The sequence below is a fragment of the Melanotaenia boesemani genome, chromosome 5, assembly GCF_017639745.1.
Source record: "Melanotaenia boesemani isolate fMelBoe1 chromosome 5, fMelBoe1.pri, whole genome shotgun sequence".
NCBI lineage: Eukaryota > Metazoa > Chordata > Actinopteri > Atheriniformes > Melanotaeniidae > Melanotaenia > Melanotaenia boesemani.
Window position 1 is genome coordinate 9,464,943 of NC_055686.1, and position 17,110 is coordinate 9,482,052.

The 17,110-nt window shown below is 38.8% G+C and overlaps 1 protein-coding gene across 2 annotated transcripts in view; it reads left to right on the forward strand.

Annotated features, from left to right (window-relative positions):
• The window catches only part of LOC121639727 (F-box/WD repeat-containing protein 7-like), a 42,642-nt gene that overhangs the window by 7,025 nt on the left and 18,507 nt on the right, over nucleotides 1-17,110 (forward strand). The window contains exon 1 of one of the 2 annotated variants that reach the window (XM_041985189.1): nucleotides 16,227-16,396. The exons of the other annotated variant lie outside the window; for it this stretch is intronic. Coding sequence (XP_041841123.1) covers nucleotides 16,358-16,396 — 39 coding nt within the window. The 5' untranslated portion in view covers nucleotides 16,227-16,357. Of the gene's footprint in view, nucleotides 1-16,226; nucleotides 16,397-17,110 lie in introns of those variants that run through there. 2 annotated transcript variants of the gene reach the window in all.

The window sequence follows — 17,110 nt, forward strand, 5'->3', positions numbered from 1 at the left end:
ATGTTTTGCCTCTATATATCAGGGGCATCTTGACATTTTTATCTTGGTTGTTTGCTTTGGCCTTGACAGGGTTTTCAGTCATGTCAGCTGACTTTTGCATCCTTATGCTTCCTACAAACAGCTGTTTGGTTCTGACAGGATGCTTCAGTGAGTCATGGTGACTCCTGGGCTGCATTTGAAGATTGGAGATTTTCTGGCCCTGTTGTATTTAATATTAAATAACACACTGGTCCATATATGGGAAGATTTTTGAGTCATCCAGTGTAGTTAATAGCATAAATGTCACTATTGCACAGAACTGTGGGACTGATCCTCCATGTTGGGGGAGTAAGTGTTCTGTTTACTTAGTAGTCTTTTTCATCTTGTCACATGAACTTTACTAGACTTATCACTATACCACTCTATTAGATACACCTGTTCAATTACCTGTTAGCCAAGTAGCTAATCAGCCAATCACATGGCAGCAGCTCAGTACTTTTAGGTGTATAGAAATGGTCCTGCTTGATTTCAGATGCCACATTTAGATGGTAGGGTCAGAATTTGGTGGAAACAAGAAAGCGTGGATCTGTCCTGCCGTGTAAACAATTCAGAATGCTGCTGGTGGTGCAATGGACTCCCAACGGCCTCCAATGTCACCAGATCTCAATCCAATAGAGCCGCTTTGGGATGTGGTGGAACAGGAGATTCTCATCATGGATGCAGCAGACAAATCTACACCTGTAAAGAAACGTAACAGAAAACATCCTACATCCTCTGTAAGGAAGCAAAGCAGACAATCATCAGGAGCACCTGTAGGAAGACAAACATGAACAAGTATATGAAAACATAAACTCCTGGCGATTAAAGCTGCAGGACAACACAGTAACTATTAGCATGCATGTTAGTGAATCTGGGTATAAAGATAAAATATTAAAAACAATTTTTTTAAATGATGAGTGCAATCATGCAAATGTAACTACACCTCCTCCAAGGATAAAAAGGAGCAGAGGAGGCCTTAAGACCCATGGAAACCTGAAGACACCGTGGGCCCTGAAACCAAGCCAGTCCACAACAAGGAAAACCACTTACTCACTTGGGAGATGGCAATAAAAATGCCCCAATCAGAGCACCCAAGGCAATGAAGCACATCTATGCCTAGAACAACAGCTTTATTTGTATAGCTTCACGTCACAACAATGTAATCTCAGAGCACTTTACAGACAAACCAGTTTGAGCCAATTCATAATAAATAATAGCCTAGTTAAGGAAAACCAACAGATTGCATCAAATCTTGACATCGATCCAATTTCCAATTCTGAGCATATAAGAAGCTAAAGAGGAAAAGCCCCTTTTAACAGGAAGGAAAAACCTCAGGCAGAACCCACCTCAGGGAGGATGGCCATCTGCCTCGACCGTTTGGGAAATCTCTGAGGAATGTTTCCAACACCTTGTTTTCTTTCTTTTTCTAATACCATGTACAGTAAAAACATTAAACTCAGACCAGACTGAGTAGAGATGCACTGCACCAGATTATAGCTTTCTGTCTGGTTTCCATCTGCAGACTCTGCGTCAGGCAAGAGAAGAGATTTAAAAGGTCAACAGAAATAAAAAGAACATAAGAATAAAAAAAAAAGGTAAAAGGGATTAGAAACAGATAGATAAAATGTCTCTGAATCTCAGCCATGAAGGATTATGCCAGTTTTGAAGGCAAACGTGGGTCCAACTTGATGATAGCAAAGTGTACCTAATAAAATGGGTGGTCAGTGTAAGTCTATGTAGCTTTCTGGTCTAATACCAATAAAGGACACACAAAGTATTATCTATGAATTTTCTTTACCCGTTTAATCCAATTTAAGGTCATGCATGGTAAGTGTATGAAACATTATTTTATGTAATTGCTGAAAAGAGTATACAAAAAGTGCTTTGATATAATATTGTTGCTTTAGTTTACATGAGCATGCATCCAGATACATAATCTTAACTATGAAACTTTGATTGAAAGCTGCTGAATAGACTGCAGATAAGTCATGAACAAACATGGGAATGATCCTCACTCTGTCTGGGAAACTATGAACATACACTAGTCATCAAATTTAGTGCAAAAATGCAGATTTTATTTACATGCAAAGCTAAAATGTCCTTAAAGAAAGATGCTTTTCTGTTAAAGGACTCGTTGTGCTCTAATGTTAGAGCCAAAACACAAGTCTCTCTTTTTCTAATTTTTTATCACTCTTGTCCTCTCTAACTGCACCGTAACCATGGTAACCAGTTTAAGGCGGTCTCTGATTGGTTGGTCATTGCGCTGGTCATTGCTTGTGTGTGTGTGTGTGTGTGTGTGAGAGAGAGACAGAGAGAAAGAGAGTGCATGTGAGGTTAGGACACAACGAGGAACAGGTGTTCTACTGTCCAGACTCTGACAGAGTTTTAGTGTGTAAGGTAACACCTGAAAAAGGAAGGTGAAGTTGTCGTTCTCGCGCTCCCCTGCTCTTTTTTCTTTCTTTACTCAGAGTTGCTGCTGTAATTCCTCATGTTTAGTGTTTCTTCGTACTCTTTTCATTCATTTATGTTCCCACCTTCAAGCTGTTAAAGAGAATTTTATTTTATTAAAATACATTTCTGCAAAGGACAAATTTCAATAGAATTTGACCAAAATGTGAATTTAATACATGATATTTCTTTAGTTGGTAGAAAAAGGTCATTTATATATCTGGTCTGTGTGTATTTCACTATTTAAAATTTAATTTACTTTGCTTTTATTAATGCACAAACCTGTCAATTTCAATGAAGTGTAAGATAATAACCCTCTCTCTCTTTTTTTTTAGTGATTAAGTAATCAATTGGATTACTTTATCTGGACAGGAAATAATTATAAAACAAAACAAAACACCTGATCTGGAATGATTGTTCCCATCAGCACACTCATCAGAGGCCTGGCTCTATAAACTGAAATTATGAGTCTTTAAAGAATTTATTAACATCTTTTAAGTAAATATATTGTGACTGTTGTCGGTATTTTACTTGAAGATGCTTTAACTTTGTGAGTTTTACACATTATTACGTCTGTATGAAAACGTATAATAATCTATGATAATTGTGCCCTCCTCAAATTTATCACCATCTGCTATAAAGTCTCATACATAGTGTATTTTATTTATTTATTTGCTTTTTGTTTTTTCCTAAAACATTTAAACAACTTTAGTCCTGCTCAAAACTACCAAACATTCAATCATTTTTAGTATTTTAACTTTAAATGCCAGTTTGAATATCTGAATAACAGCTTCATTTATTACAAGAAATCCTATAAAAACTGAATTATTTTCTAATATTATATGTTAGAGGGATGGGTCTTTGGTGGTGATTAGGCACTTACATATGACAAAGCTTAGCAATATAATGTATTTGATTGCATTTGTATTTTAAAAACTGTGGCAAAAAATGTACATGGCAAAAAACTGTTTCAAAATCAGTATACATTGGTATTATTTTTCAGCTTTTTCATAAATCATTTGAACAACTTCAGACTTGCTCAAAAATATTAAATATTAAATCATTTTAAGACTTTTAACCCTTTAAATATCAGTATAATTATTTGAATGATTAATTATTCATTAAAAAATAGACAAACATGAATTAATTTCTATTAAAGAAATAAAGGGATAGGGCTATGATGGCAATTAGAGTCTTGGATATGTCAAAGATTAGCAATAACATTGATTTGTTTTATGTAGTGTCAGATTATCCCTCTGGTGACATTCGTGGGTGAAACTGCCCCCATTGACTTCTATTAAAACTGTATATTTCATGTCATTAGCTGCAACACATCCGAATGATCGCCAAGTAAATAAAAGAAGTTTAGAAAAATGGCCAAAAATGCTTGAAAATGGCATAATGGGTTAAATGCTAAAAACCAGTACTCATTCCTTATCTGAATATTCATGTTTTTTGTCCTTTCTTTTGTTTCCACTCCCTCCATCCATCTGTCCTGTTCGTTAACACTGTTGCATCTTGATTTTGCCCTCCTGAGAACAGTCTGAGCTTAGACACACTGAGAGAGTTTCTCATTAAAATATACATGAGCACTAAGTCCCTTAAATCCCTGCAACACCGCCAGCATTCATTATTGATGAACACACACTCACACACACTGTACTCTGCAGCAGCATTGTTGGTTGTCTTTATTTACCACATGTTGTTTGCTGCATTGCACCTCTGTAATTTGTCCCACTGGAAACACAGGAGACTGCTTCTTAGCTTGCTAACCACAGTTTCTGCTGTGCTGACCGTTGCAGTCTTGGTAACTGATATAAATACTCTGTGTGGTTGCCACTTTAGACCTCATTTTCAGATTAACCCCCAATTTCACTTGGATTTTTTTTTTTCCTGAAAATTGGCCTAAAATATATGGTAACACTAAAATATTTTTAGTGCCTGGTAAAAAAAACGGTATTAAAACTGTCAAAGTGTGAGGTAACTATATTCATTAGTTTAAATTTATATCCTTGTTTCTCTCTAGATGTCTGTGGTGTGTTAAATGGTTTTATTGTTTGTTATTTGCTGCTGTTTTGGTCTGAAATCAAGTGGAATTAAGGAAGCACTCCAATCCAGACACGAAGGAAAATCCCCAGAAAACCACAGAAGAAGAAAGTATATCCAGTATTTGTTAGTAGGATGGTCATTTTCTTTAAATTACTCACTGCAAATAGATAAACAACTTAAAAAGTCGTGACAGCCGGATGCTCAGCTTTACAGGCTGGTGAGCCGTCCTCCACAGTAACACCTTGGTCTTTCTTTCTATTAAAAAAAAATGACAAGGATAACTTCATCCATTTGTTTAGAGGGAATAACTCTTCATCTGCCATACTGTCCCACTCCAACACTTCTTCTCTTCTGCAACGCATACAGAACGAAAACAAGGCAGCACATGGCAACACATGGATGTGGTTTCATTTTGTTTTTGCTTCGTTTCAAAAGTTGCGCTGATCTACCGTGGTGGTTCAGACATAATCCTTTTTGGAAAGTCACATTCTTTAAAGGGCAATTAGCAGAACTTCATCATTTCTAGATTGGAGGAATTTAAAAAATGGCTATGTGGGGAACTAGAGGTGTAGTTTCTTCGGGAGAATAGCATGACGTCACACTGCGTCTCTCTGTGTTGATCTCCAGCCCCGTGTTTACCAGCCGGTCCGGCGGCGAGTTCATGTACGTTCAGGTGAATCGACGCCTCTCCCGGAGCCTTCGATCCTCCCTCCCTATAAAAGGCTTCAGCCAGCGAGAAATGGCAGCCCACATTTTCGAAGCAAAATGACAGCAAGTGGAACAAAACATTGACCAGAAGACAACCAGGAACTGACATTAGCTCAAAAAACAAAAAAAGTTGTTGACGGATGGAGAAAGGGACATAACCCAGATTGACATTGGCCTTGTGTTTTCAAAGAGGAAAGCACTGCGAGAGCTAAAGAAGCTACAAGTTGACTCGAAGCTAGCTCTTTAACAGTAAGTAACAACATAAATGTTATAAGTTAATTCAACATGTTTCACAAAATAATGATATGGTTTTGCTCAGTTAGTTTGCGCTTTCGTTTGCGAACAATGAAAGTGGGGGGAAGAGGTAGAGGGGGGTGTGACTCATTACACACTTTTGTTTTGGTCTACAGGCAGCGCACAACAGCACACCTTGCAGTGAAACGATTTCACTTATTGCCCTTTTAAAGATCTTTACTATTAAATAATCGTTTTGTTTAATACCACTATTAATTGTGAATTTAGGTAATCATGACATCCTTAGCTGCCACCACTCCAAAGTAAAAAATATTTTTATCTGAGACTAGCCTACTTCTGTCTAGAGTCTCTACTATATTCTAATGTAGGTCATGAGGGTGGTACTTGGAGAGGCTGATATTTTCTGAGGTGCTACATGATGTAAACAAATAGAGAACTGCTGGCCTAGCAACCATGCCGACATAAAGGATGCACGGGAGTATGTGGGCAGTGACGAATGTTTAAAAATGGACGTATTCATTTATGTGTGTAAAGGGAGCATAAATGAGGCTTAAATCCAGTTGCTTCCTTGTTGTGTTTAGTTTTGTTGATCCAAACTATAATATGTCTGTAAAGTCTGATAGATAACATGCTTCTCCGAAGGTCTTCCTGTTGATTGTTTGTGTTGTAGTTGAGATAGTAGAAATGAACTTACTGTAACTGAGTCCCGTTGGGTTGTACTCTTCTGCTTCTACTGTACTCTACTCAGAACACCTCCAGAGAGCGAGATGAAACATCATCTGCTGAAAATCAATCTTTCACACATTCCTCTGATCCTCTCTCTCTCAACCTCTCTTTATTGATTCCTCACACACTTGTAGGATAATCCAGCCAACACACACACATACACACACTACATCTGTGTCTGTCTTTGAAGTGTGTAAATATATGTGTGTGTCTTTGAAGTGGTTTTCTCTGCTTCCAGTGTCTGACAGTTGCCAGCTATTCAGATAAAACACACAAATGTTGCTTTCACAATTGGTGGATGAAACACTCCGTTTGTTGACATCTACACAATGTGTGCTTGGATCAAACCTCAGTATCGTGAAGTGAACGGAAACCACCATGCAGGTCAGATGAAAGCTAATTATTATTATTAGCTATTGTATTCACACATGGTCCCACTCTGTCATATATTGGAGGGATAACTGGGAAGGAGGATGAGCGTTCTCTCAGAGAAATCCAGAAAACATATTGTAGACATTTGTGTTTTCAGATTAAGCCCCGCACAGATGTTTAGAAAATGACACAACTGCTACGCATGTGTGAGCATGGCACAATACCAGGAGAAGTCCAACGTTCGGCAAGATTTTAGATTAAAAGGTGACTCTAAATGTGCACTTAGTGGCCATTTTCTTTTAGATACATCTGATTAATTGCTTGTTAAATATGTAATTAATCACATGGCAGCAACTCAATGCATTAAGTCATGTAGACATGGTCAAGACATGTTGAACAATTGTTGAAAACTGAACGCAGCATACCAGCACTAACGCCTCATACCAACTATAAAGCATGGTGCAGTGTCTGTAGTCGCATGTGGAAGCAAATTAAGAAATAATTCGATCAGCCTCTCATCAACTTGAACCATTGGGTGTTGTTTTTAAAAATGGCGTTTACCACACAAATTCAGCAAGAAGATCCAGAAATCCAGAAACACTTAATCCCAAACTGACCAATCACAAGGGAGTATTTCTGTGTAACCGTCTGCCTAGCAGGGAAAAGGTTTGCCTCTGCAGACCTACGCGGCGCCTACGGTGGTGATGGCGTAACAGACCTTATGGAGACGCCATGTGAGTATAAATCCATGAGATTAATGTCCTGATACAACAACCTCATAATGGACATAGGCTTTACTTTCATTTAACTTCACAGTTCATTGTTTAAGTCTAAAAGAAAATGTCTGAAGCCCAAAATAGTACATAAGGTCATGTGTTGCTTTGGACTGTCAGTCTTGTCCATGTGTTCCTGGCGGCTGTTTTCACCACATTTAGCTTCACTACTGTCCTCATCTGTCTCCTCATCCACTTACAGAAACTCATGTTTAATTCATGTCTTACTGAATCATCTCCAAACTTGAGAAATCTAATTTTTTTCTGAATTAGCTCTTCTAAACCCTACTCATTTTATAGGTAAGAGGCTTTAAGTGTGATTAGAAATGGTGTAGCCCCTCGCCGCATGGATGGTACTGTGCTGCCACCACTTTCCTCAGACCATCATCCATCAGCCGGTAACCTCCAGTCCATTTAACAGGGATTCTCTCCTCCTGCTGCTACGTAACATCCCAACAAGTGGAACACAGCCTCCTAAAATTTACTCTCACACCAAGTCCTCAAGTGTGGGAAAGAGTCTGTTTTAATGCAGAACTCACAAGTTTCAGGTTTTACAAGGACATGAGAGGGAGAGACGCTGTGGGCCTGCATACCAGAGAGCTTTAAAGCTTTGACCTTTAAAGCCTTAAACAGGCTGGAGGGGAAACAGACAAAGAAGAGATGCATAATTGTGCTTTTCATCATTGCTTTTTTCATTCTCTAGAGCAATGTACAACATCCTAATGGTGGATTTGTGGCTTTCAACACAAAAGAGATTTTTATTCGTTGACTAATGAAAATATGAAAATTGACTTTAAAGTGGCAAAAAATTTACACACAAAAGATGACAACTGAAAGCAGAAAGTGGTTGAAATCAGATTTATGACCATCTAGAAACAAAGAGGCGGAAAGGGAGGAGGAGAAAGAACAATATTATAACCAGACATGAGGGAAAGAAATGAAGCATTGTGACAGAGGATTTAAAACGAGGGAATTAAAAGCAGAGGAGCAGGAAGGATGAAAGTGAAGGATGGAAGAGAGGAGGAGGGGGGAGTGATGGAGAAAACCATGGGTTATTGATATTGATTTTTGTGTCATATGAGAGATCTACAGATTAACAAGCTCAGAGGTCAAACGTCCTATGTAGGGTGGAGCTAGGGGGCGTGGCCAGAACAGGTCAGGTGATTAATGGCTATTGTGGGCAGAGCACCTGGAAGGTGTGATTGGAAGATAAATGCTAAAGATTAGATTTGATTAAATACTTTATTTGTCCTCAGGGAGAAATTCAGTTTTTGGTGATGGAGTTTTCTATCTGTGGCCCTTTAGGGAAATATTATTTTATATTTTAGTTAATATGGGCATTTTTTGATAGTTGTTGGTTTAATGAAGAATTGACTCAGAAATTTGACACAATTTGTTCAAAACACTTGACTATTGACCCCAATTACCTGCTGTCGAACAGTGTACCAGGTGTTTCGTCTATGTTTGTTTTGTGGTAAGCTATTCAGCTAGGCCAACCCATCATCCCAAGATTAAAATTAAATTAAATTAAATTATAATTACCTATAGACATGTGTTCTATAGCCTTAAAAGCTCACATATAAATAACACATGTTCTCAATTATAATGTTCCATGAGTAATGCGATGCCATGAGTATGTTTTTTTCTGTTGTCATTATAAAGGCTCCATACATTTGTCCTCTGGGGTGTGGAGAGTTTGGACCCTGAAATAAAATCTTTACTATTTACAGCTCAGTCAGGATATTCAGAGTCTGTTTGACAGGAACCTTAAAAGCAGTATATAAAGAGGACTTCCTTGCTTTAAGGGAGTCTTCTATATATCCCACCCTGTTTGCTTCCTTTGACTGACAGCTCAGTTTGTCCCAGTGTGACGCAAAGCACCAAAGTAAACTGTACAAACCAAAATACTAATAACACAAAAGCACAGTAATCAGAGTGCACACACAGCATGACGGCGGTTTCTTAGCTGTTTTGTTGTGTATGCAGCACATTCTGGTCCAGCAAACTAAACACTTGTAAGCTTTTAATCCTGAGCAAAGTTGTGACGACTTGCGCTGCATTCGGGAATGTTTTTGTTTGATTAAGCTCATCAGAAACTCTGGCATCTTTTGTAAGGTTTCATATCCTTGGATTTACTTTGTGTTTATTCAGAAAGTCTGTCCTAAAATCACACGTCTCCGGTGTGAATGGGGATTATGTCCTGTAGTTTCAGGTGTAAACAAACTCACTGTCTCTCTGCTTCCTATTTTCTGAATATCAGGTTTATGCTGCAGCTTTTTTAACGTATGGGAAAAGTTTATTCTGTTCTCGTGACCTCTTCAGGATGAGGTGAGGTCGTGTTGTCAGTTTAGTGTAACCGAGCTCACGGCTGCAGGTCAAGACAGAAAACCAGAGAAAGACGGGGGCTGAACAGGTGGGAGACATTAGGGGGTGTCGGATGTTTTGACTCTCCATGCCGGGGTTGGTGGTTAAACCTCCCACATTACTCCCCCCCTCCACCTTCTGATGCTGGCTAATGAGTGTGTGTTTGTGTGTGACTGCGGGAGTTTGAGCGTGTCGACCTTTCGGTTCGTCTGCTGTGAGAAAGCTGCGACATCCAACCCTCCCCCCTGCTGGGCGTGCCGCTCAGGGTGTGTTTGTGAAAATCACTGTGTGTTTTAGGGGTGTACAATTATACATGTTGGTGTGGCCTTTCTTCTTTTCAAAGGACGGAGATGTTCGTGTAGACCCAAACGTCTCAACTATGGGATGTAAAGAAGTTTGGATCATGAACAGTTTAGTTTTAATTCATTTGTAAGAAATCCAAAATCATCTTTTCACATTGACATTGTGGGTTACAGAGTGGTGAATTATGGGAAAAATGGCACTTGTATTAATTTAGAACTCTTTATTTTAAAGGATGGTTCTACAATAAGTGCTGGAAGATATGGCAAAAAGATTATTGGAATTTTGTTTTCCTTATTGATTTATCTAGATCTTGATCATAGTCCAGGTTTTTAAAGCTACCAATGAGCCCGTTTACATGACCATTAAAATCCGATATCTGGGAATAATTTAATTATTGTAATAATCTGATCTGACGAATCTACATGCACTTCTGAAATGTGTTATTTAAAAAATGACATTTTCCAGTCCATCATTACATTTATTTCAGAGTGTGTACATACATAACAACGTAACTTCCTTTTCTTTTTAAAACATCAGTGTTTTGTTGAACACCACCCTGAGGTCTTAGCGTTAGCTGGTAATGTAAGTGCAGAATAGTCTACAGGTAAACTCTTAACTTATCCTCGACTTCCTGCTACTGCTCGCCATCGTGTTTTTCTTTTGTTTTCTGCTCACGTTATGTTTTTTGCACATGCACAGATGTCGAAAGACTAAATAAATCAGATATATGGGTCTACATGCATGAAGACATCAGGATATTTGGTAGAAATCTATGTGTGTTAATTTGATTTTTCATAATCAGATAATGGCTCTTATCCGTTATCTAGCTGTTGTTAGAACTGGCAGCTATAAATCTGAACAAGTGATTATGTGGATTTCTTGAAAAAAGACATTAAACAGCTGCAGCTCATCATAATTTAATTATTTTATATGATTTTATAATTATTTATGTACACCCCTTTAATTTATGTTGTAATACCTTTATGTTCTGTTATGTAAAGCACGTTGAATTGCTTTCATGTATGAAATGTGCTATATAAATAAACTTCCGATCTGACAAGGATGTCAGATTATGTCGTCTACATGACCACTTGGATTATCTGATAACTCCAGAAATCAGGTACTGATCAGGTTTTTGGTGTACATGTAAACATGCTCAATCAGGCTAAATCTCAAAAGTATACCAATAATGAGCATAAGGAGCATCATGTCTTTTTCTATGTATTATGGAACTGCTACTGAAATGTCATGTAATGGCATAATAATAATAAGGGATTAGATTTATATAGCACTTTTCAAGACATGATGCTTTTCTGTTTGACACGGGCATTGGAAGAACTGCTTTACTGAGTGGCATCGTCCAGACATAGTCGCTGCAGGGATACCTCTTAGTTGTGTTTACCAACTAATTTGTTTGTAGTTTTTAATCTGTTCACCATTTTTTACTAAACCTATCCGAACTACTTCCAGATCACTAATGCAGGGGGGCTGATTTTTGTCAAGGTTTGGGAAGTTTACGCGAGTCTCTTATTGTCATCCTGAATGTGAAAACAAGAAATGTTCTTTTCTGGTCTCAATGTAATAATAACATCACTTAAAATAGATAAGTTAATCAATAACTATGCAAAAAAATGACTAGACTTAAATAAACTACATAAAAACAGGTCTAATAACACAACAATATGTAGATAATAGTAACTAAAATCTGTTTACTGAAAACCTTCAGTCCCTGTAGTGGAAAGGCAGAGATAAGGGACTTGGGTGAAGGTCCTGCTCACCTGAAATCTGTTTGATCTCTGTAACCTCAGTTAAAACTGCTTCTTGAAAGGTCCCCTAAAGCAGCAAATTCCTGCCAAGTTGAGCAAATAAAAGGAAAGAAAGTTCACACAGTAGCATAACTTCCCCCTGATGCATCAGCCACACAAACTAAACATTTTGATTAGACGTAATTTATCTCTATCCCGCTCGTTCTGGTGCAAGTGGGGCATCTTCCTTCCTTTTCATAATTAAACCTCTATGTGGACGTTGGCCAGTAAGAAACAGCCTCAGAAAAATTACTGTTACATAGTTTGTCTACAAGATTACAAAACTAATCTTTGACAAGCCTTTTCCTCAACTTCTTCATCATAAGGTCTATTTTTCTGCCTCCTGTCCAAAATAAAATAATTATATCATCACAGCTACATAGGATGTATGTATAATCTTGGTCTCTACAGAAAGCTGAGATGTGAGATTACTACAGAAGTGTCAGAATATATGTTAGTATGTCAGAGTAAATTCACCTGGAACACAGTGGAAAATGAACATTTTTATCTTAGCCTAAAACAAAGCTATATTCAGAGTAAAAATAACCTTATAATAAGCATACTTGCAAACTTGTTGCTTCTTGGTGAAAATCGCTGTTTTTAAATCCAAATGTGGCATTCACGTGAATCATATATCTGGAGAGTTTTTCATGTTTTTCTGCAATTACACAGCGTTTGTAGCTTTTCTTGTTAATAAAATAAGAGCTCTTCATCAGGAAAGGGACTTCAAGAAAAGATGGGATGCTATCGTTTTCACCATTTATCTTTGATGGAAAGCGGGAGGTATTGCCGTGTAATACAGAACAGACCTTCTCTGGAGGGTTGCCATTGCAGATGAGTGCTTTTGCTACTCGTTAGCTGCTAACTCAACAGGGTTTCGTCACATTAATGAGACAGACATCAAATTTGGATGCTAGCGCTTGGTTGTCTTTTCGCTGAGTTTCTCCCCGACATTTTGCTATGCTACATGTTAGCATTGCGGCTTCTTCTTGGTGTGTGCAAAAATCATTGTTGCTGCACGGATCTCACTCAATCTCATGGGGCTCGGTGAAGAAGAGGTTAAATCTCTGAATGACCAAAACACTAATAAAAATGTTTACGGTTGGTCTAAATGTACAAAGTTTCCTTTTTTCTTTTTTAAATCTTGATTTCAGATGTACAACACACTGGTTGTTTTCTTGTCTCAGCTCCATTTCTCTGTTGCTGCAGTCTTGTTGAAAGTAACCACTGAAGTATTTCAATTAGGTATTGATCGCAGCTGACTGATCACTGGAGACTGCTGGCAGACGTGCAGCTGTGTTGGGAGATTCCAACACAGCTGCAGGGACGAAGCTGATGGAGCTGGTGGAGCAGGGATTATGATGAATCTGTTTAACCACTGAATTTTTGGTTAAGTCTCAACATAACTTTAGATCCAGATGTTTGATTGCAGGAAACATTTTGCATTACTTTGGTCCTGTCCGATTACAATGATAGAAAATATATCTGTGGTTATGGATTGCTAACGTCAAGGATTGAGATAATTAACAAGTGGCTACGTTTTAATTGTGCTTGCAAATTTATGGCCATAGCACTTATGTAACACGGATAATTATTCAGTTTAATCTTGGGATTAGTTATAATGATGTAACCTAGCCTATTGGGTTAGTATACCTGAACAGTTTGTTAGAAAACTTGAAAAAAAGACACCAGCTACACAACCGCTTCATTATTCCCCAAAAAACTTCAAATCCCACAAAAGCCAGCAACAGTCTGCCTACTCTCCCCCCTGGGAGGTGGGGGGAATATTTCCTACTCAAAGACCCCAAAATATTAAAGAACAAAATGGTCTGTTACAATGATGTCCTGTGATCCAATTTATCATTCATTCATCTACCTTCTATACCACTTATTACAATTGAGGGTCATGATGGGGCTGGAGTCTATCCCAGCATTTAGCCGGTAAAAGGCCAACGTATTAGCCACTAAGGGCTCATTTATATTTAATGTTAAATAGGGAATATGGACCAGTAACACGCGGTGAGGTTCATGGCTGGTGAGACACGGACTCCGTTGGAGTCAGATTTACAATTATAAGAACTCAATATCTATTCAAATGGAAGCATATTGATCACTGGCAAGGTTTCATATCTCATCAGCATTCTCTCACATGCACACACACACACACACACACACACACACACACACACACACACAGGAACATACTTGGCCTAGAAAGAACTTTTTTTATGTCAACAAGAGATTAATAGAGCAAAGTTTCATGTGTCCTAAACATTTCATATTCATTATAAACAAAGTAAAGTTTAGAGATGTGAACAGACATTACGTAGACTGTAGAAAATTCATGGTGTATAATAAATCTTTCTGTAAACTTTATATTAGCAACATGCTGAGAAACAGGCACCTACCGTACAACCCATTGCATCTGGGACTACGCAATCCGAGGTGAGTTGAGGTTCGCCAGTGCCTCATCTGGGGTTTCTGCCCTGTATTTGATCGGGAAATGCGTGAATTCTGCTATTTTTACTCAAGAAAATGTTAGAAATTTTTGGAGTCATTCAGAAAATACATTTATAACACAGATCAGTGGAAAAATATTCCAGTTATATTATATGATAATTAGTTTTTTTTTCTTTTCTATTGTACAGAGCAGTTTTCAGAAATGTAACAAAGCACTACCAACAGAAACCATGGGGGCAGTTTGAGCAGTAAAGGTGACCTGCCACCAGCAAAAGGAATAAAGAAGAAGAAGCCATGCGTTTAATAGTCGCATAGACCACCGCACAGAGCACCACCATCTACTACGCTGCCTCTTTTTATGTCTCTTCCTGAGGATGAACATTATCATGATCTCCTCCCCGTCACCATGTTTGCTACATTGCGATTGAAACTAATCTTAAAACTCATACGTAAGCTAAAGAAAAAAGAAACCAGAGAAGAAGAAGAGGAACAGGAAGGGGGGGAGAACAACGAAGACGAAAACAATAAAGCTTTTGATGAAAGGCTATGCAAACATTTAGGGTAAGTTGGGCAGTTGGAAACAAATTTATAGCAGCACATCACCGCCAACAGTTGTCTGAAACTGACATCGGGTGGCAGGAGTGAACGTTGAACCCATCATTCCCCTGTGGAGGAATTGACTTAACGTAAAGTACACATGGAATTATGAGGATGGCGACATATGACATGTAAAATGAATGTCCCTACTTACGTACGTAAGGGAACATAAATGAGCCTTAAGTGTTCACATACTTGTTGCCGTACTGTGGTTGTTGCCAGAGGATTCCACTAGGGGGCGTATTAGAGACCAGGTAGAGTTACTGAATTTGTAAGATGTAAAAAAGGCTCTAAACATTGTGATTAGACAGGGTTATTGTTTGGTTTCTATTGATATCACATAAAAAAACCAACAGTATCCTAGAAAGTATATAATGCCTGTTCAGAACTCCATCATTTTTACTGCATTTAACGCTGTGATCTTACTTCTGATCAAACTGGTCCCGAGACTGCCCCCTGGCGGTTACTCACATATTGCAGCTTGCAAATGTTCAGCATGCATTTCCCAAGAAAACACGAACAATGCTTCAAACGCAAAATATGCAAAACAGCCATGATATAAACAGGAGCAAGTGTAATTAGGCCAGACCTTCTTATTCTAATCCTAGTTGGTTTGCGTGGTTTGCTCCAATTGTTTGGGAAGGTGAGAACACGGAAAGAAGCTTTGATTTGGATCAAAGAACTCCAGTCCACAAAAACAACAACAACAAAAAAAAAAAAAAACCTACAGTACGTTTTTTTTTTTTAAGAAAAGACTCAAAATTACCACTTTTCACAAGTTAAAAACTAACAAATACCCCCTGGACATACTTTACACAAGTCACAATTCCAGCCGCAGTATTTGACTTTGACTGATTCAGTGTCTGTCAGATCAGATAAAATAATCCTCATCTTCCCATGAACATCTAAGGATTAAGCTAAATTAAGGGAGGCATTTTATTCCTGGTCTGTCAGAGGGAACACACACACACACACACACGCACGCACACACAATCCGTGACTTTGAAAACCACGAACTGAGCGTGATGACAAGCTCGTGCATCTCTGCGATTAAACTGTAAATTTACACATCTGTGGATTTTCAGGACTCCTCGAGCGTTGTGTTTTACTTATCCTGTATTTTACACTCCAAGCGCACGCGGCTCCACCCCTCACTCTGTAGCACGAGACAGAGAGAGGCATGTCCCTGCGTGTTCCTGGCAGAGGTCGAGCGACAGAGAGTCAAAGCAGAGAGAGGGAGAGAGCGGCTCAGTCAGTGGATCCTGAAGCAGCTGCAGCACGAGCTCAGCTCAGCGCGGACTCCCCACGTTCACACACCTTATCGATACACCAATTTACCTGATGGATCTCTGACGTCACTAACGGTTGGATCCCCCCCCACCCCCGCCCCTCACTCCAGTTTGTGGACCTGTTCTCCAGAACTTGCCGTTGTCTGTCGCGTGCTCTCGGTCGAGGTTCGGATCTACCGGCGGGGCAGCCATGGGCTTCTACGGCACACTAAAGCTCATCTTCTACAAAGTGAGTATCGATTATTAACGGGCGCGTGAGAAACCGAAGGTTTGTCAGGCGCGTGCACCCCCGGGATGACGAGGCGTTTCTCCCTCAGACAGCGGAGTGCCTCGTCAGGCGCGTGCGTGTGTACGTGGACCACTGCGGAACCGAGGAGAGGGAGAGTCGTCTCATTTTTTATGTCCTCCGCCCACCCTCCCCTCTCTCTGATTCGATTATTGGTTATTGATTGTTGTTGCTCAGGCTGGTGTCTGTGATCAGGGTTTGAGTTTGAGTTTCAGCCGTTTAATAACAGCTGAAAAAAACAGCAGTTTGTGCCACAAATGCTCCAAAATGCTGCATTACATTGAAAATAAATCAGTTGGAATTGATCACATTATATATTAACTTAATTCTCTAACGCTTGATCATCATTACAGCCTCAAATAGCAAGATAAAAATTTTAAAAGTGACATTTTTACTCAGTTTCAGATATATTGGAGTACAGCTGCTGTCATGTGCATGGTTTCAGTCAAACCTCCAATTAAATTAAATACTATGAAAATCAACTTTAGTATCTGGTGCTTGTTGATCTTTTCTGAAATAAATGTGACATTTCTGTGATTACACAGCCATGTAGACTACGTTATGATGATCAAACATGGCTGGAAAGCCATCAGAACAGTTAATGCTTCAAACTACTGTTTTCTCAGAGAAGATATATTAGGTGTGGTTCACATATGT